Below are 25,942 nucleotides of genomic sequence, written 5' to 3'. Positions count from 1 at the left end.
TTAAAAGTCTGACATCCAGGCAAACATGGACTATGGGAGAGGGCCGTTTAGACAAGTCAAGTGGCATCACTAGATGGGTGACATGTTTGCTTGTCACTGCAATCCTTGCCATTTTTTCAATACTGATAAAGTCTATTGAGGTCAACTTTCCCATTCAGGAGGTAGGCCTTTTTCCTCATCAGCATTTCCAAATGCTTCTGCTCTGGTCTATTTCTCAATTTACTCTTGATAGTATTCATGAGGCTGAATCCTCATTTAAAATCTGCACTAGATGCTTGAAATGTTGCACAGACATCAACAAAATGAGACACCACACTATACTGAGCAGCACTTCGTACAGTGAAATTCACCAAGGGGTGCTCTTTTTGCAGTTGCCCTTTGGTTGCCCTGGCCTTACCTGCTGGCCCTGATTTTCTGCAGCTTTCCTGCCTCAGCACAGTCCCCCCCCCTCCCGCCGCCGCGTTTCGAATTTTGTGGCCGCAGTGTGGAGGGTGGGTGTGTGCGGACTACGGTACCCAGACTCCCCGGCCCATCACTGGACACAGCGTCATCTTCCTAGCGCCCGGAGGCGCATTTAAGACAGCATTACTTCCGGTGGAGCGGGTGCTCTTTTTGCAGTTGCCCTTTGGTTGCCCTGGCCTTACCTGCTGGCCCCGATTTTCTGCAGCTTTCCTGCCTCAGCACAGTCCCCCCCCCTCCCGCCGCCGCGTTTCGAATTTCGTGGCCGCAGCGTGGAGGGTGTGTGTGTGCGGACCTCAGTACCCAGACTCCCCGGCCCATCACTGGACACAGCGTCATCTTCCTAGCGCCCGGAGGCGCATTTAAGACAGCATCACTTCCTGCATCGCGGGACCGCGCGCGGGCAACGCCGGGCTAAGCCCGGGCAAAGGGCGGGCCGTTGTGTGGCCGTTAGGCGGCCGGAAGTGGTCGGGTCGGGCCACCCTCCTTGACTGTACAAAGGACGCTGGTATTGCAAGTATTATTACTTTTAACTGGATGTAGTCAGTCACGAGTTACTACCGATTTAACAAGTTGTTTTTACACAGGTCATATTTTGCAGTGCTGCAGTCATTTTCTATTCATATGACATTTAACTTACTGCAGCATTATTTATTTAATTTGCATTGATGTTTATCCTGCTCCCCTTGTGATTCTCTGTTTTGTTGATTATTTACTAATGTGATTGGTGTTTGCTATGGCAAAAGTTAAAATGACTATGGATAATTATTTGGTCAAAAGGGTCACTATGATAAATAGTGAAAGGCGTAAGTCGTTAGGGAAGGAGACACTTACAGATAATTTAGAGTTATGTGCAGACGATAGCGCTCACACGCTTGCCATAGGGGATTCCTTAATTGAAGCTCTTCCAGTGGGAAATTCGATTGATCCCATTGTGGACATTGAGGTCGATACCTTAAGCCATGGTTTATTGGAGTCCGCAAAAGAGTGTGAACCCCTTCCATCTCCTCCGAAAAGAGCAGTTAGAAAATGTAGAAAGTTCCAACCTAAGAAGGGTAGTGTCCATCATAAGCCACCGACAGACCATCTTCAGAGATCCACTGTGGCTCACGCTAAAATACAGACCCTTGATGAGGTTGAGAATTCTGCTCTCTCGGGGGTTATAGCGAAAATTTTTGAAGAAAAACTAGCACTTATAATTAAGCCTCTCATAGATAAAATTGAAACCTTGTCAACAGAGGTATTAAGGCTGGGTGGTCTTCTACATGAAATGAAACAACCTATTACTTTGCCTACGGCTCCATTACAACCCGTCCATAATACCCCGCAGAACCCTTCTGAGGGGCGGCCCTTTATTGGTTCCACGAAATCATTACCACCAGTTGTTAGTGGTACTCGAACCAATATAGATTCGCCTAGTAGCAAGGGGTCTAGAACAATAGTACAAAAATCGCACTGTGTTAATCTCCCCCCAGCCTGTGATCCTTATGTGGTTATTTTATCTAATGTCCCCCACTTGACCCAGTAACCTCTAAATCTCCACACGAAACGCATGAATCACTTAAGAGGAAATCAGTAGCCTGGTTAAATAAAAACTGTGGTTTTCCTACTAACTTCTCAGACCAAATATTGTCTACTAGACGAGTTTTTTGGTTGGGAAATTCAAGGAAAACATGTAAGGGGGATTGCGTTATAATAAACTTTAGACATCCCCAACATGTGGTAACCACCCTTTTAAGGGCAGCTTCTCTTGCATTAGGAGAGAACACTGTGCGTGTACACTCTTTGGGCTATTTCTATAGACACCTAGATAGACCAACACAAAAAACAATTGGGGAAAGATTCAATTGTACTAATAATCCACCAAAATTCGAAATCCCTATGGAGAATAGATACACAGCACTGAGTGAAGTAGACGAAAATGATTGACTCACAGAGGCTGATAAAAATAAAACCTTAGTTCGATTATTGGTCACCCACCCAATAGAGACTCCTAAAGGTAGTGAATCCCAGGGTCCAGAAACCGTGGTAGCACTGAGGCTCTTAACTAAACCACTGATTGGGAAGCCTTATACAGCTGGGACCTTCAGTGAACGGTCGGGAGAGCTGGCGGAAGCTGGTCTAAAGATAGCTTCGAAGCTAACTGTAGCACGTCGAGAGTCTTTAAGCAAAAAAATCGTTGTTCATAAAGTGGTAGTGGATAATACTCCAGTGGATGACATTGCTAGTGATGTTATAAGATTAAGGGAATCCCCCCCAATGATAAATGATAACTCTAATATTAGCCTACTGTCCTGGAATATTGCTGGCCTCTCTAGGAACCTGAAGGACGTGGTATTATGTTCATATATAGAAAAACATTATATTATCGTCCTTCAGGAAACCTGGATGGTAGAACCCCCCCCACAAAGTAGGATATAAAACCTTCAGCTCTAAAGCAATTCCATCAAATAGAGGAAGGGCATCCGGGGGGGTTGGTCATCTGGGTTAAAGTTACCCTAGAAGTAGAGGTCAGTTTGTTATCTATCCCATGTCCCGACCTGTTAGGAATAAAAATTGTGACCAATAAGAAAGGAGTCATCTATCTAATAAACATATATAATAGACCATATCCATCTAATAGAGAATCTAAGGTGATAGAAGTTTTGGATTCCACTTTAGAAGGTTTAGGAGGAAATGCTCAGCTCCTAATCTGTGGAGATTTCAATTGTAAATACGAACCTATTCAGGATATAGAAAGATTGTTTGATGAGCAAAATGTTGCTTGCGACATCATGCCCCTGGAGGCTTTAAGCTTTGCTAAAAACTCAATAGCTGCCATACAGATCCTACAGATGACTGTGTCACACGATTTAAGATCATGTAAGGGTCGCTTCCCCTCAGATAGTCCATCAGCTCCCACTTATTTCAAGGGAAGTCTTAGGTCACATATTGACTTCGTAATGGCCTCTCGAAATCTATGGAGATCATTAATTGATTTTAAGATCGACTCCAGAACAGAGAGTGATCATTTTCCCCTCCAACTATGGTTACACTCCGCTCTCTTCTTCCATAGACCATCTGCAGTAGGACCATTAGACTCCACGGTTGGAGAGATACAGATATCTAATAATAGGCGTGCTATAAAATGGTCTTACATTGCGGGTAAAAAAGAAGCGCTGTCTAACATTTATAATAAATTTAGTGAAATCATTGGGACACCCCAAATGCCTCTATTAGGTACCTGGGGAGTCCTTGATTTACATCTAAAGTTGGTCGACGCATTATCCCCTCTTCTGAGTAAAGCTTATAAAAAAGAAGGGAATAAAAACACAGATCATGTAGAGCTAGATAATCAGTGGTACAACCAAGGCTGCAGGGTTGCAAAATCACAACTGATCCGTACAGTAAAAAGTGGGAACCAAAGTGACATAAAAAATGCAAGACTGGCCTATAAAAATACCTTGACACAAGCTAAAAAAGTATGGGATGCTAACCTATGGGAGGACTTACTGAGTGCAGCTAAGTCACATGACCAAAGCTCGTTCTGGAATCTAATTGCCAAGGGAAACAAGAAAGGTAGATCACAAAAGGACATCTTTTTGGATGAATCGACTTGGTGTGATCACTTCTCCAAACTCTATTCGATTAGTAAGGATGATTTGTCCCTTGACAATGTAGACATTAATTTAGGCAATAGTGCTACACTATTACACTTTAGTCTAGAAGAAACAGACCAGGCATTACTAGCTGTTAAAATAGGTAAAGCCCCCGGCCCAGATAAAATCCCTGCGACCTACTGAAACATGATGTTAAAGTGTGGGGGCCATATATTAATTTTTTAACTAATTCCATTGTGGCCGGTACACCAATCCCAGAATCATGGAAAGGGGCAGAAATTATAACAATTTTTAAAAAAGGTGATCGCCATGACCCTAGCAATTACCGCCCTATTAGTTTGATAGATGTTTTACAAACAATTTTTGCCAGACATATTTTAAACAGGATTTTAGACTGGATTGAGGAGAAAAAGATACTGTCCAAATACCAGGCAGGTTTTAGATCAAAAATTAGTACAGTTGATCAGTTGTTTAGATTCATGTGCATCTGCTGGAAATATATAAAGATCAGGCGGGGTAGTCTCTTTGTGGCATTTATAGACTTAAGGGCCGCCTTTGATCTCGTTCCCCGCAAATTGTTGTGGTCCTCGTTAAAGAAGTTAACTGTTCCTGGTGGGCTACTTAATGAACTTATCAGACTACATTCAGGGAATTATGCTAAAATTAGATGGGGTAAGGCTGGTGAATTATCCAAAGCGATCCCTGTAGATAGAGGGGTGCGCCAAGGTTGCGTACTAGCACCTACATTGTTCTCATTGTATGTTAATGATATTCCAACATACCTGAGGAACTGTGTCCATGATTCCCCGAAACTAGATGGCGAATTAATTACTTCCTTGCAAAATTTGGTAAATTGTTTCCATAATTATTGTGTGGAAAAGGGGTTAGAAATTAACCCAACAAAAAACAAATATATGGCCATAAATCCAACAAAAACCCCTAGGAAAAACTTGCTTTTAGAGAACCGTACACTGGAACAGGTAGAGAGTTTTAATTATTTGGGTTTGATGTTGGATAACAAATTGACCTGGCGAGGCCAGCAGAATAAAAGCTTGATATCCCTCAAACAAAACTCTCTCCCTATCCTAAAGATGCACGGAGCAAGTTATTCTAAAGCTATTTCACCAGCACTAGAGGTTTTCAAAGCCAAGGCTCAATCAGCAGCACTTTATGGCGCTGAGATATGGGGATATTGTAATTCTACTAAATTCGGGCTGTTGGAAAATAAATTTGTGCGTAGTCTACTTAAAATACCGACTCGTACTCCAGTTGTCCCTTTGTTCTTGGATATCAACCTCAAAAGAACAGAGCACTTAGCCTCATTAAGACCACTATTGTATTGGATTAGGGTATGGTCAACCCCTGAGCTGAGAGACTACAAGGCCGGTCTGATTGAATTAATCAAATTGGATGTGCATCTGAAAACCCCATGGCTGAAGTATGTATGTACGTGGTTCAAGAGACTAGGGCTCTTAAACTTTTGGGAGGAGCCTCACAATCTGACTCAGTTTTCCAAAAAATTCCTTAAGGATACCTTTTGGTCCTATGTTCATGGTGAAACAATTCTGGGATCTTCTATTGGTACTTTGTCGCAGAACTTCTTAAATGTAAAAGATTCACCTAACTTTGAGGAATTCATGGATGAGATTGCTCCTCCTCTAGCCAAATCACTTTACCTACAATTCAGGTATGAGGTTTTACTGTTAAATACCTACACATGTAGGTGGGTTGGGGAAAATGGCTCGGACACGTGTATCATGTGTTCTCTTGGGGCTAGGGAAGATATCGCTCACATTCTTTTCTTTTGCCCGGCTTATAAGAAACCGAGGACTTATTGGATTAAACCCCTTTGTAAAAATATGGGGGTCGAGTCTTACAAAGTAGCGGAGCGCATATTAAAATCTAACTCCTCTCAAGTGATGGTATATGGTATAAGTAGATTTTTATTCAATGTGTATACCATTAGGACAAGTTCTGGTTATAAATTGTAATTGCAGAGGGAGGAAATTATGGATTCCCCCTGCTCACAGTTTTACTCTATTAAGTCTACCTCAGTTTTTAATATGTTCATTTTAAGAACTCTGGCTTTTAACTAAATTAATCTTATTTATATTTTATCTGGTATTGCTTAATCATGGAGAAATATTCACCTTTGTCTATGGTATGTAAATTGTATATCATGACCTGTATGTATTTGTTTGTTTATGTATATTGGCTTTTATGGCTATATAGCCGAAATAAAGTTTTGACTGGTGGTAAATAACCCACCCTTTACATGTTCTGCCACCACATATTTATATTCTCTGTACTGTCGAACAACATCTTCCGGTGTCTCACAATCACCCAGGACCAAGACATTTTTAAACTTTTCAACAAGTCTTTGTACATTTTCAGTCCCCTATTCAAAATGTGATTGTGTTGCTATTGCCTGGAATTCAAAACTTGCCCATTCTTTCAGTTCATTTTCAGGGAACCTTTTTTGCATGTGCTCACAAAGAAGGGGAACAAAGGAACAAATAGGCCCACTGTCAAACTCTTGCCATTCCTTGTACAACACCATCAGATCTCTTACATTGCTGCTCCAAAAGACAGTGTACTGCTTCAACAGTAGTCAAATAACGATTTGGGAATAGTTTGCACAAAAGTGCAAATTCATCCAGAAGGTCATTAAGTACTGCAGAGGGAATATGATAGTTGGAGTCTGATAGCTTTCTGAAACAATATTTAGCAACTTGATCATTCTCCTGAACTTTCTCATGCTCAAAGTAGTTAAGACCAGCCTCGTAATTAGGAATTAGTGCACCAACAGCAAAATGCCTTGAAAGCCACCGGACTTTATTCAGTGGTTGAAATGAAACCACTTCACATTTAGTGACCGATGCAATTTCATCCAGCTTGGACTTCCTTGCAGGAGATCTTGAAAACACAGTGTAGACATGCCTCAATAATGTCTCCATCTCTTTAATCATTAGAACCCTCTTCCAGGCATCATCAACTCCCAAATCTTCTTGATGGGCGACACAATGCTGCTCAACTAGATGAGGAATAGATTGTTTAACGCGAGTAGCAACACCATTATTCTTACCCAGCATCACAGACGCACCATCAGATGTGAACAGGACCATTTTCATGAGGTCCAGTTCATTGGCAGTGCCGAATTCTTTCACAGCAGTAGTGATAGCCTCAGCATTACAACTAGTCAGCTTCACTATGCCCCCAAACAGTTTTTTGTGCTCTGTTGATGTTACAGGTCAGAACTTGAAGTACAGGATGAGCATTTTTATAACAGAAATATATGTTCTCTCATCAATTATCAATGTGTGATACAAGGCGTTACGAAGTTCTGACATAACTTTACAGTGTATAACGCTATTGATGGCCTCAAGGAACTCAAAGGAATAGTTATTGCTCCTCCAGATGTCTGGTATATTCACATACAAAGCTAGGTGGTCATGAATGTCTTGTACAGATAACATTGAAGCATTCATATTGACTGCCAGCAACACGTTGTTGTTGAGAATCTCTAACTCCTCAGGCAGGGATCTTTGTCATTCAACTTCTTCCATTCTATTTGCTTTGTCAGTGGCAGTTTCTTTCAGCAATGCCCGCACCCCATAACCAAACCTGGCAGCAGCACTTCTGTTTCTCAATATCACCATGGCAGACTTGTGAACTTTGCTAATTAGATGGCATTTCATGTAATCCAATTTCCAGCAATCACTCCATTTCTTCTCTGTAGAAAGGTCCCCAACAATCTCGACTTCGACACATGCTTTGAAAATCAAGCCCACATCTGGACTGTATTGAAATAGTACCCCGAGTTGCACCCGTGATTTCTGTATGTCAGCCTCCACAATTTCTTTCATCCACTCTTCCTTGAATACAAGGCAACATTTGTTCCTTTGTGGTGAAGCACGGCACTCTCCCAAAGTTACAGTTTGCGCTTGAACATTTCCGTGCCCGCCGGTTTGAACCTGCTGTGCCGCAAAGCCTGCAAAATAATGGAACATGGCTTACATTGACGCCTATGCTCATGAATGTAATCTGTCACGTAGTACTGAGGTATCACCAGCACAACATAGAGTGTAATTACCTGGATTTTTCTTTTTTCTGCCCTGCCCTTCTAAACTTATATGTAGCACTGTCAGTAGAGCCTTCAATAGAAGTAAAGATTGTTATGGCACAGTGTGATACAGCACATTGTGATACAGCAATATACCATGTGCACCATAAGGGAACTCGACTAAAACAATTACCTGTTCTGCTTGTACTCACGTACACCCATTTAAATGTGTGGGGTACTGTCTGTGAAACCTGAACACAGAAGAAAACATGGGTAAGTATGTTATACTACAAAGTACAAGATGCACCAGAGTTTAACTCTACCAAACAATTACCTGTTCTGCTTGTATTCATGTTTGACTGTTTAAATATGTGGGGTACTGTCTGCGAAACCTGCAAAATAAAAAAACATGGCTAAGTATGTTAAACTACAATGTACAAGATGGACCACAATTTAACTCTACCAAAAAATTACCTGTTCTGCTTGTACTCACGTACGCCCATTTAAATGTGTGGGGTAGTGTCTGCGAAACCTGCAACAGAAGAAAACGTGGGTAAGTATGTTATACTACAATGTACAAGATGCACCACAGTTTAACTCTACCCAAAAACTACCTGTTCTGCTTGTACTCATGTATGCCCGTTTAAATGTGTGGGGTACTGTCTGCGAAACCTGCAAAAGAAGAAAACATGGGTAAGGTATGTTGTTATACTACAATGTACAAGATGCACCAGTTTAACTCTACCAAACAATTACCTGTTTGTTCTGCCTGTACTCACGTCTGCCTGAGCAATTGTATTCGTAGTATAGTCTCACAAACCTGCAAAAGAAAAGCGGTGTAGATTGTGAATCTATTTACGTAGCAACCCCCAACCCAACGAGGAAAGTAAACAGAATTACCTTGTCTTTGTGGGTACGCACACCTGACCATTCATATACAAATACCTTACAGAATGGAAACCTGCAATTGAACACAAGATTGTAAGCAAACGCTGGAAGAGTTGCAAACTATGAATGGGACCGGTCTAGAGACCCCAATAGGAAAAATGACCACATAGTTACCTGCGATTCCAGTTCAGGGCAAACAGGCACGTGCCCATGTGCTTCATTATTAGCATCCATTATCTTAAACTGGCCTATAAATCTGTATTGTGTGTTACACCTTCTGTGATGCAGTTTTTCCCTGGCATTCAAACTGCGCAAATGGTTGAGTTGGCTGAACAAGGAATTTCACAAGAAGGACTGAGCAGCACACAAGCCATCAAAATATCCCACCTGAAGATGATGCAGTGGCATGCAAAAAATATGATAAAGACTTTCTAGCAATTTTCATGCTATGATAAAAATGTAAAGATAACTCTGAAGATTGATGGACCTGCTGCAGAGAGATCTGAGTTTTGTCTAGTGGAAGTTTTGGCTCACCATAAAGTAGCAGAGGAGGTTAAAATGCTTGATGCAAAGAAGCTGGTGGACCATGTAGATCACAAATAGCATGCAATGTAAATAGGTCAGTGCATTACTGCTTCCGTCAGAGAGCCCCGTTTGTTACTTGCAGTTTATAAGTTTAAATCCTAATATAGAACATTGAGCTATTAACTATCAAAGAGCTGCATTCCCATTCATTGATATTGGCAGAAAACCTGCGACAGACCACCAGAGCAGAAGAGTAACATAGCTTTTTATTGTATGAACTTAAGGGTGTTTTTGAACAGTAAATAAAAAAAACATTCAGCCTTAAATTTACAAAATCCGCATCAAGACGAATAACCTTCAATCATGTTTTTCTTGCAAATAAGTTCAAACAAAACACAGAACAAGGCACAGTGGGGCGGCCTATTCAACTGAGTTCCTCAAATACTAAAATAGATGCTTTGATCTTATTTTGCCATAGAAAACAGTTCAAGAAATGCATGTCTTCGCCCAAGTCATTATCCAAGCACTCACAATACTTCAGACAAAGTCTCTAGATCTGAACACCACACCCCAGATGCAGCATCCAGAAACAGAAACAATCTGCAGGTTTGGGTCCAAAACTGAAGACGACATTACAAATGTGGGCTCCTAAAGTAGTAAAATATACCAGGTGAGGCATCTACAACAGGTCACAATACTGCAGACATGGCATCAGTAATAAGGCGATATCTGCAGCCCTGGACACATTCTGACTGTGGTGGACTCAGGACAAGAGAAAAGACTTCAGATGATGCATCTAGAACTGGGTACAAAATGTCAGACATGACTGAGATAACAGGCACAGTACTTTAGATGAACCCTCCAGTAACAGACAACTTACACTAGAGGCGGACACCAGACCAGGAGACAATTTTCCAGAGTGGGTTTTGAAAGTAGCATCAATGCTTCTGGTGAGGTTTTGAAAACTTTACCAGAACTCCAGATGCAACTTTGTGTACTTAACACAACACCCTAAAAGGACTATGCAGAACTAGACACAACACTTCAGAGGGACCGCAAGCTTGGGTCACAATATGCTAAACTAGTCTCTAAAGCGGGTAGTAACTGTTCAGACACATTATTCAAAAGGAGCCCTTTGGAAATGTACTCAGCTCTATACAGAAGACCTTACTTGTGCAGAACTAGACACCACACTTCAGAGGAGTCCTAAGCTTGGGTCACAGTATGCTAAACTAGTCTCTAAAGCGGGTAGTAACTGTTCAAACACATTATTCAAAAGGAGCCTTTTGGAAATGTACTCAGCTCTACACAGAAGACCTTATTTGTGCTGTGCACAATGCCCGGTTCTAAAAGTACTTCCATTTCCGCCTGTTTTCATTACTGCTCCCTCTGCAACCTTACATTACGTTTAGCCTACTCAGATCCTTATCATGTAAGTGAAGCTTGCAGCACCGCTGCCTGTGCTGTAACCATCTGTACTATAATCTGCTGCCTGTGCTGTAACTGTTCTTGGGGCACTGAAGCTTGAACCTCTTCTGCCCCTACAGTAACAGTGCCAGTAATTGAAGGTTACTCTGGGGCTGGCTGAGCCGCACTTGTTTGAAGCTTGCATTACTGCTGCCTATGTTGTACTTTGATGCCAGTGCAGCTTAAAAACATCTTTTTACTTCACACCCAAACTGATTGGCTTTGAACATTAAAGACACTAGTGTTTGGTGATACAATACATTGGCATTTAAACACCAAAAACATCTTTACCTTTGAAGGAGGAGCATTAAGTACATGTGGATAATTATAATAGGAGCAGCTGGGTTTTCAGACAGGGAGTCTTTTATCAAACAATACGTCTTCTATGAGGTTGTGCAAAACACGAGGTACTGCTGAGATTCAAACTCTGGATCTTTTTCCACACTGTGCTTGCTTTCCTGAGAGACTGTGCATATTTTTATGTCCCTAAACCTGTGATATTTTGCAGTTCCTACCAACAAGATATTGCAGAAGAAAACCTGATATTGGAATGGAAAAATTACAAAGGGAGTCACGAAAAACATATACAATTATATGTACATATTTGTATTCATTTTGCAAGGTTTACACTGGTGGATGAAGTGTGCAATACATACGTTAAACTAAACGAGAGTAAAGGGCACCAAGATATACCAGATCATTCCATGATGCCTACATTATGTAGGCTACATAACATGTGCTCTTTCCTTCACCTCTCGTGACATCTGAACATCCAGCTGAGGAACCGCCACTCACGGAGAGAAGGTGTCCCTTTCAGTGACGCGTCCATGTTCAAACAGCACTTCAAAAAGTGCACTTTGAGAGAACCATGAAAACATGGTAGAGGCGGGTATCACAGCAAGAGTTAGCCTGCAGTGCCCCTTATATGACTCAAGCAACACCCACCCTGTTCCTAGTACAAACATCAGCCACCAGAGCACATTAAATTACTAGAACAAACCACAACCCTATAAAGTGTTTTTAAACGCCTTGTACTCTAATGCATGTCTTTTCTACATTAATGATAAAAAATACTGCCCAATACGGGGTTCGAACCCGCGACCTTAAGAAATACATGGCACATTCTGACAAATCTAATTACAAAGGGTTTCAGTTTTCTATTTTTACTGAATTTTACAGATAAATACAAACAGAAAACTATATGTTTCCTAAAAGCAGACAAATATCGAAAATTGTGCTTCTAATGAGTGGCTTTCCATGGTGTCTGATGCGAATTCCAAGACAACAGATGAGCAGATAGACAGCAGATTTAAAGAATCACAGGTTAAGATATCTTAAAATGAGGGCATAAGTTAAAATACATTTGCAGTAAATTGTTAATATTTGCCTGGGGTTGTAGTGTTTTGCAATATTTGGCTGCTGCATTTGCTAAAATTCGACAGGCATCAAAGTATGAGTGCATGTTTATCCATTAAATAAATGTGGAAATATACATTTTTTTGCTCCATTTATTCTCAAACCACAAAATAAATATGGATAAATACTCATAAATGGCCCAAAAATAAATATGGATAAATGCAGAAGTAAATGTTTTAAAAATAAATATCATAAAACCGGGAGCCATAATTACAAATGACTTTATGGGTGACTGTGAACAAACCAAATGCGAGGATTACTCATGTGGATCAGGGCACCAAGCCTTGCTAGCCAACCTGTGCCTTATATACAAAGCCTATTGGGACAAAGGGCAAGGCTGCCTTCAGAAATTGGCAATCTACTGTGTCCATCCAAGAGCCTGCGATCATCCCTGGCATGGAGTAATTCCATGGGCCATAAGCAAGCTAGGGAAATGCGCCCCCCCTGTTAGGTACGTAGTACTTGACCTTTGACCCAGTGAAGAATGCCAGAGGATCCTTAGGATCCAGGGCATGAAACTTTGGATGAGCCTCAGCCCTTCACCTCACAATGCATGTTTTCTGTAGTTCAAGGAAATTGTGAATATCGATGGTTTTAAAGAGGCTTTTGATTAAAGTCTAATATTATGAGCAGAACCAAAGAATGTCAGATCCAGGAACGCCCTAAACATCCAGACTGACAAGAATGCTCATGTTGGCAACATTTTATTGCAATTCTTTTTTTAAATCATTTTTTATAGCGCTGTAAAGTCATTTGGGTAACATGTAGCACTCAATAGAACTCAAGGCAAGTGCTGATTTATAAAAAACAAAAATGTTTACACGAAGGGGTCTTAATATACTTTTTAAGTGGACCCCCTGCACCAACTTACAACTCGCACATACCAGGGATAATTACCCAAGAATACGCACAATATTTAATGAATTGCACTTCACTAACAAGAGCTGCACGACCACCACTGAAAGTACACGCTGTGTTTTTTAACTTGCTGTACTCTTTTGTTAGTAAAGCGTGGTGCGGGGCAGATTGTGTGCTTTTGTCTAAGTATTCATGTTAATCACAGCTTGTGAAGGGGCTGTGATTAACATGAACACTTAAGCTAAAGCACACAATATGCCCGCACCGCGCTTTACTAACAAAGGAGTACAGCAAGTTTAAAAATACAGCGTGTGCTTTCAATTTATTCTGAAAGCACATGCCCTGCTTTTTAAACTTACTGTACTCTTTTGTTAATAAAGTGCTGTGCGGGGTAGATTGAGTGTTCTAGTTTAAGTATTCATATTAATCACAGCCCCTTCACAAGCTGTGATGAACATGAATACTTAGACAAAGGCACAAAATATGCCCCGCACCGCGCTTTACTAACAAACGAGTACAGTAAGTTTAAAAACACAGCATGTACTTTCAGAATAAGTTGAATGTACACGCTGTGTTTTTAAACCTGCTGTACTTTTTTGTGAGAAAAGCGCTGTGCGGGGCAGATTGTGTGCTTTTATTCAAGTATTTAAGTTAATCACTACTCGTGAAGGGGCTGTGATTAACATGAATACTTAAACTAAAGCACACATTACGCTCCGCTCCGCTCCGCACCGCGCTTTACTAACAGCACCAAGCCAGACAGCCAGCCTAACCTGCACTTCCTCTGTCCAGGCGGCATCCAGGAAGTGCCCGTTTTTCGCGCTGCTCGCTTTTTAAAAGCTGCGGCACAAACTCTCTTGCAGGATGTCCTTTTTGTGCGCGCGCTCCACACAGCAGTGCGTGCTTGCAGGAAGAGAGGTACAGGCGCGCACCTTAAAGGGAACAGTGCTCATAACTACACTTCTTCACTTTGTAGACCCGTTCAACAAACATGAATATCATGAGATCTTGGATTTTGATAAAAGCTTCCATCAATTACCTCAGAAATTCTGTAATAACTCGGAATCCAGAAGACATGCATTTGAGTGCCAAATCAGCCATAAAAATTCACAAAACAGTGATAAAAACATTCAATGCTTACATGATCATTTAAATGTGATTTTAGTTGACATAACACAAATCTCATATGAAAATACAGTGCAGAGATAAACCTCATACAAATACAGATAATTTGGAACAAAGAGATAAGACATTACTGAAAGTGCATACTGCTGAGTGACTGCATAGTGTATCACAAGAACTTACATAAAATTAGGACACAGCATCAGACAGTTGTTGTAGAAATGAAAAGCTTGGGTGCACTCTCTAAAATTTGAGACTTCATAAATGGAATTCAAAACAATTTGGTAAATGTTTTAAAAACAACACAAAAAAGGTACAATGCATCATTGATTGCACAGTCCCTGTCGTCACAAGGGCACCATCCAGATACCTTTGGAAGCCCAGCAAAAAACAGAGTAGGCATTCAATTGTATCTGCAGTGAAGCGAAAAAGTATAAGGGGTCTATTAGGATGGCGGGCGGATGGCTGCCATCAGTCCGGCACCGGCGACGGCCATCCGCCCACCATCGAAACCCGGAAAACCGCCGGTCCGATTAGCATCGCGGTCATGACCGCCGCGGTGTGATCTGGACCGCTACAATTGTTGTGGATCAGGGCCAAGCACCGCCGGCACGATTATGATGCCGGCGGTAGCCAGCCTTTCCGCTGCGGTGGAACCGCCATGGAAAGGCATGCGGAGACATGTTCTGGGGCCCATTGCGGGCCCCTAATGTGTTGGGGGGTGGGTGCACTGGGGGGCTACCCATGGTACTCCCGTATACCCCCCTACATGTCCCTGTACCAGGTGGCAGGCACTGTGCAGTGCCTGCCACGCAGTGCGGGGTTATGTAGGACACACTCTTTTTGACATCACAGCGGTGCTGCTGGCAGCAGCGACCGCCGCAATGTTAATCACCAGAATCTGACCGCCGCAGTCGGATTTCGACTGGGGAGCATCTTATTTGGACCGGCGGTTATGCTGCGGTCCTTGCGGGCAGTCTTTGCCCGCTACCATGGCGATCGGGGGGATTTTCCGACCGCCATCCTAATGGGCCCCTTTGTTCCCAATGTCTGCATATAATAAACAAGTAATTAGTTAGGGATCTATCAGGGCTAAAAAGGGGCTTTAGCATTTCTGTAGTTAGCTGTTAGATTGGGCCTCTGTAAATAATAATCCTTGCACCTGCTTTCTATTTAAGTAGCCACTCACTTTGTGCTTATTATTAAAGTTAAAAAGCTGAGTACACTTAGGCCTGCATGCCATAATATATGATTTGGAAAAATTAGTCTGTAAATCGAGGCCGGCCTTAAATTGTACAAATGAGCAGACGCAGTGCTTTTGGAGTACAGGCTATCATTACGGCGTCATCGGCATTTAGCAATACTGGAATAGGGGCACCGTTTACCTTTGAAAAGTCAGGGATGCAAAGGGATAAATAAGGACTGAGCTTGTTAATACACAAGATAAACAGTAAAGGGGCAAGCACACAGCCTTCCCGCAACCTGCAAAAAATCTTGATTTAATTAGAAACTTTACCATTTGGGCCAAATCTTATCTTCACATTCATATTCTCAAGCAAAGATGCTAAAAAGGATACAAGTGCCACATCCATCCCCATTAAGAGAAGGAGTTGCCACAGTTTTGGGTGATTAACACAGTCAAACATTGAGGATATGCCCATAAATGTGAGATACATAGGTGTTTAATTTCGTATTGTGTACTTGCCTATGATTAAATTTAGGTTCAGAGATTGCTCAATAGTGCCTATGTGGTTTCTGAAGCCATAATTACAAGGATTTATAGTTGTGTTTACTGCTGTCCACGCCATAGTTATATTATATTATACTCTTCATAGCCTGCCCTGTGTCTCAGATGACTAGCAGTATCGATCAGTGAGATTGGCCAGTAGCAATTTAGCAGTGACCTGTTCCCTTTCTTGAAGATTGGAACAATAGTTTAAGTAGCCCAAGAACTCATTACCTATGAATGTTTAAGATTGTTAAAAACATTAGTCAGCTGCGGGGCCCAGAGTTTGATGTTACATTTCATCAAATCAATAGGGAATCCATCCAGGCCAGGAGTCTTTCCACCAACACTCTGTTGAATATAAACATCAACTTTGCATAAGGTGACTTGTATAATGGGGAAACTGTGTTGTTGTTTTTGTTGTTGAAGCAGAACATATATGGGAAAGGTGTTCCACAGAAGCCTCACTGGGGATATGACAACCAATTTGGGTGACAGTATAGTTAGCAATTCTCATAGCAGATACAGCAGTCCAGAAGGACTTGCTGTCTTTTTTGAAGGCAGCATAAACTATTGTATCCCACTGCTATGACATGACCTCTTCCATCTCTTAACAGTAGCCACTTTATACTGTTTCCAGAGAGCAGTTACTGTAGGATGGTATCTGTGGTTAGCAGCAGGGGCCCTATGGAGTGATTGAATGGAAGCAGAGCATTTGTGGTCAAACCATCTTGGTGCTGTGTACTTTGGAAGGTTTTGAAAGGGATTTTTTGAATGTTTAAACAGAGATCCACAAAATAATTCCCTATCACCCCACAACCTCCCTCATCTGTCAGGTAACTCAAAAGCAACCCCTAGTTCTCATTTATTACTTTTACTAGAAATTGGGCCTGATTCTGAAGTTTCCATACCTCTCTAAGTTTGTCTCTGGATGACTGTAATATGGCAATCCTGGCACCAACATTAAATTTCACACTGGATGGTATGGCCAGAGCTAATTTGATGGGGTTATAGTCCCCGAAATGTGAACAAATTATGGCACCAGGCAGTAGTGAGTTAATTAAATTGCTGGTATTAAAAACTTAATAGATAATGGATAAGCTGTCTCTACCACAGAAGGTAGGTAATCCTGGGTCACTAATGCCGGCCTCATCCATCATGTTATTCAGATCAAGTGACGAGAGGAAGGCCTTTACCTCTTTATCTCTATGATCAAAACCCTCTAGAGCATAATTATCATTCTGCAACTTAGGATGGGGGGAGAACCTTGCATTAAAATCCCCATCTAGACACAAGTGAACATTGAGTTTGAAATATTATCCAAGTGCCCGATTCACAGAACTAATTTAATACAAAATCCTAAACTTACTACCTTTTGGTATTCACAGAAGGCACTTACTCATTTCGGTATTCACAGAAGGCACTTACTCATTTTGGTATCCACAGAAGTTAGAAGTCCTAACTTTAGGACTCCCAAATGCCTTCTTAAAGTTTGGATTTTTCTCAGTTTAGGAGTCCTAAAGTTAGGAGTCCTAACTTTACAACTCCTAAACTGAGAAAAATCCTAACTTTAAGACTTTCGGTATTGGCAGAAGGCATTTAGAAGTCCTAAAGTTAGGAGTCCTAACTTTACTACTCCTAAACTGAGAAAAATCCTAACTTTAAGACTTTCGGTATTCGCAGAAGGCATTTAGGTGTCCAAAAGTTAGGAGTCCTAACTTTACCACTCCTAAACTGAGAAAAATCCTAACTTTAAGACTTTTGGTATTCGCAGAAGGCATTTAGGGGTCCAAAAGTTAGGAGTCCTAACTTTACTACTCCTAAACTGAGAGAAATCCTAAGTTTAAGACTTTCGGTATTCGCAGAAGGAATTTAGGAGTCCTAAAGTTAGGAGTCCTAACTTTACTACTCCTAAACTGAGAAAAATCCTAATTTTGAGACTTTCGGTATTCGCAGAAGGCATTTAGGAGTCCTAACATTAGGAGTCCTAACTTTACTACTCCTAAACTGAGAAAAATCCTAACTTTAAGACTTTTGGTATTCACAGAATGCATTTAGGATAAGGGTGGGCGTAGTGGGCGTAGTGGGGCTACGTGAAGCAGCACGTAGTGTGCCCAAATCTACGCACACTACGCGCTTCGCGTAGCCCCACTACGTGCCACCCACCTCCCGCCCGCCCTTCATTTAAATAATATCAGCAATATAAAATAAATTAAAGTAAAGCGACTTACCGTAAGCGCGGCGTCTCCGGGGCTCCCTCTTCTTCGTTTCTAATTTCTTCTGACAAATGCGCATGCGCGGACGCCCGCGCATGCGCATTTCTCGCGAGAAATGCGCATGCGCGGGTGTCCGCGCATGCGCATTTGCCAGAAGAAATTAGAAACAGAAAGAGGGAGCCCCGGAGACGCCGCGCTTACGGTAAGTCGACTTACTTTAATTTATTTTTCATTGCTTATATTATTAAAAGGAGGGCAGGCGGGAGGTGGGTGGCGGGTGGCAAGCAGCTACGCTTCGCCCTCGGCGTGTGCGTAGCGCTGCCCTGCTTCGCCTACTTCGGAAAGTGCGAAGCAGGCAGCGCTACGTACACTACGTGGGCGAAGCGTAGTGCTACGCCCGGGGTTAATTTAGGAGTCTTAAAGTTAGGACTCCTAACTTCTGTGAATACCGAAATGAGTAAGTGCCTTCTGTGAATAGTAAAATGAGTAAGTGCCTTCTGTGAATACCAAAATGGTAGTAAGTTTAGGATTTTGTCTTATGTTAGTTCTGTGAATCGGGCCCCAAATCATTGTTATGAAAGTTACGCAAATACAAGGTCAGGTCCTGCTTAAAAAGCAAAGCCTGGGATTTCCAGTGCAATGGCATGGCCACCAGTCAACAAATGTATACCAATTGTAGTGACCCAATCCCTACCAGATTGAAATCTAGATGGACACAACAACAAACACATAAACCACGGTCATAAATATGCCAAAATTATCAAAATCACAGTAACTAGGCAACCTAAAGACTAGGCCTGTGCGGTGAACTCCACTCTGCTCGCAAAGTTTGTGAAGTTATCTGCACGCCGCATTCCGCGGAGCTTGTGGAGTGGGAATACTCCACTCCCCATAGTGCAGCGGAGTGTTTTCCCCGCTCACGCTCGCCAACTGTAAGTAGGCGAGCACGAGCTGCTGCACGCGTACAATTTCTACTAGGGCAGGAGGAAGATCAGCACAAACGGCAGTTCACGCTGCACTCTGCCGCTTGCAGAACTCCACTGAGTTTTTATGCCACTTCAAGGAGTTCTGCGTAACGGAACTCCGCTAACTATGCCCAGGACAACTAAAGACCCGCAAATCAGAATTGGAATGCAAAAGAGATCACACACAGTGTAATTCATACCGAACATACTCAAACAACAAAAAAACATAATGCACTTGAACAAAAACGAAACACACCACAATGCATCTAGACATATTTATATTCACTTTCCTTTGGTCCAGAACAGCTCAGGAATACGGAACACAGAAAATAATCCAATTTAGCAACCACTGGGTTAGACAGAATCCAGATTATGGGATGCTAAAAAAATTTAGAGAACTTAAAGGTTTTCAGGTGTCTATATTTGGCGTGCCTTTTTTTGGGGTGTTCGTATCTTCCACCAAAACTGTTGACACTATCTAATCATATAATGAAGATAAAGCGCCATCGCAGGATCGAGGATGGTGTTAAACCTCAAGCATATACAAGGCAATGTGTCCCTAAATTGCACCCAAACACAAATTAAATAATTAGCATTTAATTGAAATAATTTCTTAAGAGTCAATAGTAAGATGTAAATCATCATCAGGGTTTATTAAAATAATTCAGGTGCAATATATAACTCAAACACAATAATTAGTTGAAGTGCAGAGTAAATCAATATAGGGAATCAGCGTAAGACTCATTGAAATGCAGCATGAGAATGACATTAGGTCAAGTGAAAAATATTCTAAGTCCAAAGTATGAGACAATCCAATGGGGTTTACTCTCTAAAGTCAAGCCAACCAGACTGGCTCATCTCCAAAATGTAGCAACTTTTATAGAACAATTTACAACAGAGGTCAATGGAAAGGGCGAAGTTAGCATAAGGAGTGCAAAGGTAAACAAATTACAATTCAGATTTACACAATATCATCTATTGCCACATCCTAGCACTATGCCGTAAATGAGTATTAATTTGCCCTATTCTATCATAATTTCATTGGATGTGGCATTACAAATCTAGTTACTCAAAACAATGGAAGTCCCACAAATTAATTGCCCATAGTATTAGTGGCAAAAAGAGCACTGCATGTAAATACAGAGCATTAGATAGTACACACCATGGTTAACTCCAAGGTAGAAATTTGACTTCATTTGGGGCTAGTTTAGTCAAGCACAGGGAAACAAAGTTCTGTCAAGGAAAGTCTTTTCATTTTAGTGCAGAAATGTTCATAATGTTAAGCACACATTTTCATTAAATTGACATCCGCTATAATAACATGATAGCAGTTAATTTAAAGAATATGTGACTCAAGGCAACTCAAAAGCTCTAACGCCCAGCCCTCTTTGAGGTATAGAGACATTTCTATAATTTGTGCTTGGAATTTCTTGGTTATATTATGTTATGGAGACTTGCATAGCGCACTATCACCAGGGAGGGTATCCTGGCCATGAGCAGCTGTGAATCTAGCCACATTTAAGGCCTATTGGGACAACTCAAAAAGTGATGTTTTCAGCTTCTTGCAGAATTGAAGAAGTGAAGAGGAGGTTCTTAGATGTGGCAGCAGGTTCTACCATGCTTTAGAAGTGATGTTGGAAAAGGCTTGACAGCTGAATCTGGTTTTCTGTATGCATGGGATGTGTGCAATCAGAAGTCTGGGTGAGTAGAGAGGTCCAGAACATCTGTCAAAGAAGATGCAATTGTTGAGGCATAATGGACCAGCGTTATGTAATGCATTGAAAGTGTGGGTGAGGACTTTGAATTATGCTCGTTTATGAACTGGGAGCCAGTGGTTCCCCTTCAGGTGTGGTGTAATGTGAGTTTGGTGTGAGAGATTGAGGGTGATTCTGGCCATTGAGGTATGAATGGTCTTCAGACATCTGCTGAATATTTTAATATTGCTGACAATGAGGGTGTTCCTGCAGTCCAGCTCGCTTGTGACAAGTGTGTCTGTGATGATTTTCTGGGGGCTGGTTGTTAGCCGTGAATATTCAGTTTCCATGTGTAACAAAAAAGTGTAGGCATGAGCAATTATTTAGGTCCAAACATTGAGTTAAAGATTACTGGACAGACATACTGAGCTAGCGATTGCAGACTTGACACAATTACTGAGGACAAGATCAGGCACTAAAAATACAAAACACAAACACAAGAAAAAATATTGACGAAGCAGACAAGAGAGCAGATCAATGCAGAATTCTTCTTGTGCTATAGAATATGTCTGAACTCGTAAAAAGTAATTGACACTCCCGTCCAGCAGGAATTTAAATTTCTCAAAATATTTGATTTAGTTTTTTCCCCAGATGGTAATAACCCCGTTCTTTGCATACAGTCAGAGCTTCGTGTGGTAAATGAGGAAAAATTGCAGCTTTCAGAATTCTCGCTTTGCCCCCCTTGTGTGTATGCCACATGTGGTTAATGAGTGGGGCAATACAGATTTTTCTGTCAATTTTCGTAGAGTATATGTTAAATGCATTGGTGGCCATATAGCATGAGTGTGCAAAATAAGGCATACATTAAGAATGGATGAAATATTAGTGTAAGGAAATGAAATTAAAGTCACAAAATCTGTTTTCGAGCTGCATGCTCCCACCGCTATTGTACTTTGAATGTAGCCATCCGATCCACTTAGTAATCTCTTTTTTCTTGTCTCCTAGCATCATCTCTGTACTTATATTATCTAACATCTTAGATAAAAGTGGCACACTATCAGTGCGCGCCATGAGGGCAGACATCTGGAGGGGGTAAGGAGTTCCCATGGTCTACATAGACATCCACCTGCAGGTGGGTGTTGTCACTCACTGCACCTAACTGCTAGGGGATCTCTGTCCCCTCTTTAAAATGCAGGCAGCTACCACCCACACTTTGTACTGAAGAATCTCTCTTACCTGGGTCAACTCAGTATATATTTATTTATATTGAAAGGGCTATGGTAAGAAGGGATGAGGAAACATAAAACATGTTTTATAAAATTTAAAAACTGTTTCATGCAACAGAACTCATTGTATCAGAAAAACATAAAAATAACACATTATAAATTAACCGTATTAAATGCTACCTTACAATGAAGTTTAACAATGATTCAGGCTTGGAAACACACTGTAAAACGAAGTTGAATTAAACACACTTTAAACTACATACAGTATGCATGTATCTGAATACATTACCTTGATATTTTGAGAGCTGCGCAGAATTTGGTTCAACCACATGATTATTAATTTGGACTCCTGGGCACTGAGATTGTAATTTTGACAAAATCTGTATATCCTTTTTTCCTAAGTAGAAAAATAAATGACATTGTTTAACAAATGTGAGCATACCACAGAATGCTTCAATCTGAAAACACCTCCTAATAACTCTTGCACTTTTTAGCTCTGGCTTGTTCGCTTCAGCCCTCTGCAAAGCCTGTTGTCTACAATATCAATGGAGCCCCCTTGCATCACTGTAAATCATCTCTTGTGTCAGTCTAAAAAAGTATACATCTCTACTGCTATTTGTTGATTGGTACAGTATTCTTCTTCCCAGGAGTGCTTCCTTTGCTCTGCTTGAGGCGAATTCTCATTGGCATTTGACGAGGTCTTGCTGGAGGGACACAGAAACTTGAACAATAACTCCTCAGTTTCAAAGAAACATATTCGACATTCCTTATTCTTAATCAAACATTCCCTGAAAATACCATCATGAAAATTTAGTATTTTTCAACTTGATTTTTCCAGAATACAGTTACCAAGCAAAATAAATGCTGCATTAAAAAGACGAACGAATATGAAAAAGTATGATAGTGTTTTTCACTTTTTGTTTGTTATGCAGGGTCTATTGCTTTCAGGAGGGAAGCCACTTCCTAGTCCAAGTGCATAGCTGCAGGATGAATGCAGTGTTTCAAGGAAGATTTGGATGGATAGTAATGAAGACTACTAATTGTGACATTATTAAATTGTTCAACTTCATCCTCACAACCTTTACTCTCTAAGGAAAACATCTGTTGACAACTTGGGCCCCTCAGTCGATCAAAGATGGTTGTCAAATAGCAAGGACAGTGGGTGCCTTAATTCAGGCCACTGGCACTGGAAACAAACAGGAAGAGGCCGGAAAAGCTTCAGGGGGCATATGAAGCATCATGAAGCTCCATAACAAGTTGGTTCCACTAATAATGCTATAATAATACAATAATACTAAACCCTGCCACTAAGGAAAATTTAAAACATTATAATGTTACCGCCACCATGGGAGAAAAGTACTATGGCGAGGGGAGCACTGTATTTTTCTTTACAAAAAGAAAATCCCGTTTCAGGATTTTCTATTTGTAAAGGAAAAAAGAACATCAAAATGCATTTAACTGAACCGCCGTAACAGCGGTTCCTGTCAATGCCTTTATAAATGATCGTCTTATAAATTAGGTGGGTCGCACCTACATCATGGGGCCGTTCGTCTAGTCATAAATCTCCTACTTAATTTATATAAATGAACTTTCACAAAAAAGGTCAATTCACCAAGTTGTGCATTTTTAGTAACTATGGGAATATACCATCTGTGAGAAAAGGAATTTTTAACTTGGAGTCTGATTCTTAGACCTAGGTATAAGTGGGAGCAGTGCATTCCTTTAGGTGAAGACAACAGGTCAGTCCTCTTCTATTCTTTTGCAGATCCTGAAAGTATTCCTTATTAGGTGCCTTGGTATGCCATGTTTTTGTCTGGCATAAACTAGTGGGTGAGTGTTAATCCTAGGCACTCCCTAACCCATGGAGTAAAGGTTCCTGGCAGCAACCCAACTCACTTTTTCAGTAGTTCCCCTTTGCTTTATCACAAACAGTCCCAAAGTGCCATGTGTCAGAGCAATTTCAAGATGGCAGAGGTCTTTAGCCACACTGAACTTGGGCTTTGAATGCTGGGGGGTTGTAGAGGAGTGGACTATGGAAATCACCAGTGTCCACGCACAACTAACATTAAAATCTAGTTTGAAGAAGGAGATAGAGGTCTGGTAAGACTAAAACAAGGTCCCTAAGCACTAGATGGGGATGCACATAAATTGACCAGGCATCCTGTTTGCTCCCTTTCAAGGGTGCCAAAATGTAAAATGTGGCGAAAACAGGCCTGTCAGGTAGGATTTGACATTGAGGTGTCAGCAGGATGGCAGGACCCCATCAGTCTGCTGAGTTCAAAGGAGTAATCTCAGCCTATTAAAGGCGACCTGTCAGTCGCAATGAACTGTTATGTAGGTCCTGGTACAAATTCCATACCTCAGTCACACCATATTCAGGCTGGTCGTTTCTGGAGTGTTAATACGAATTTGCACATCAGACATAGAAAATGTAGCTTTCTAAAGTTACTTATCAGTAATTTTATAAGACACCTAACTTCACCTTTGAATTGTTAAAAATGGTTGTTTAATGATTTTTATTACGTGTCCATTCAGGTGCAGTTCCTGTGTTTGAGCATTAGGACTTTGTACTCCTCATTTTGCAGGCATGTGGATGTTAATTGCTAAATTGTTAATTGCTAGTAATTGCTTTTAGCATGTAGCATCCACATGCCTAACAAAACATTTCTGTGCCTCAGTGCCTGCCTTTCTTTAACCCTTGCTCGGTTGAGGGTCAGGCAACAAGCCAGTTTATGGTGGCACACTCACATGTGCACATGTGCCAGGTAACGTTTTCTTTATTTTTTGGCTAAGTAGGACTAACCTAACACCTGCACAGAATTGCTGGATTCGGGGGACTTGGAGGACCACCCGCTGATGCTGCGTAGCAACATCATATTTTAGAAGCTGCCCGGGCATGTTGGGCATCAGTCCTGTACTGCCCGTGGCTGCTTGCCAGTCATTGCTGAGGCTTCCTCACCATCCTACCCTCTCCCAGATTGTCACAGGGTGGGGCCAATAAGTCTCATTGACCCCACCCCACAATGTCCTGGTCCTGGGCAAAGGTGGGTTTAAAGGAGGCTGCTTGCAATGCCCCCATGTCTTCATTCCAGGAATCCTTTTTATTATACAGTAAGTCGGCACCGGAGTGCGAGGGCTGGGGGGGTGCAACACTACACTGGAACAAGCACAGTAAGCTTTCGTAATTTGAGCATATGACCATCATAAAAGGCGTGAGCTCAGGATGTGCAATGAACGAAAAGGATTTCTGTTAGTACAGTGCACATCATGATATCCTGTATTTGAAGGGGTTCATATGTATTAATGAAGCCATTAGCACTAGAAGTCGACAAGCCAATGAATTAAGAGGGAGAGCTGAACCAAAGCTGAATTATCGTCGACTCTGGCTCTAAGAGCCAGTGTACGACCTGAGTCCTGAAAATATTCAGCAAGTAAATAATGCAACAAACATTATGCTAAAATATAACATGGTGTCATCAATATTCAAAAAAGTTACTTTCTTTAATATGCAGAAGCGTTTCACCTTAGAATATGAGATTTTACTTTCCATTCCAAAGTATTCATTAATAGTAACATCTTTTGAATCTGAACTGATAAACAGTCCTGTACCCATTCTGATGGCAAAGCTATCAGAAATAAAGCAGAAAATCAGGGGTCATTTATACACTATTTGTGGGTTTGATTACTATAGAGAGATCACAATTTTGTATCAATTTAA

At 41.3% G+C, this 25,942-nt stretch overlaps 1 protein-coding gene across 2 annotated transcripts in view; it reads right to left on the bottom strand.

Annotated features, from left to right (window-relative positions):
• The window catches only part of LOC146857043 (histamine N-methyltransferase A-like), a 300,289-nt gene that overhangs the window by 97,379 nt on the left and 176,968 nt on the right, over positions 1 to 25,942 (bottom strand). For both annotated transcript variants that reach the window (XM_085647536.1, XM_085647537.1), the window contains one exon: positions 22,514 to 22,621. In XM_085647536.1, coding sequence (XP_085503662.1) covers positions 22,514 to 22,621 — 108 coding nt within the window. The remainder of the gene's footprint in view (positions 1 to 22,513; positions 22,622 to 25,942) is intronic.

Source organism: Triturus cristatus, chromosome 3_2, assembly GCF_964204655.1.
Source record: "Triturus cristatus chromosome 3_2, aTriCri1.1, whole genome shotgun sequence".
Classification (NCBI taxonomy): Eukaryota; Metazoa; Chordata; class Amphibia; order Caudata; family Salamandridae; genus Triturus; species Triturus cristatus.
This window is presented reverse-complemented; position numbering and strand designations above follow the sequence as displayed.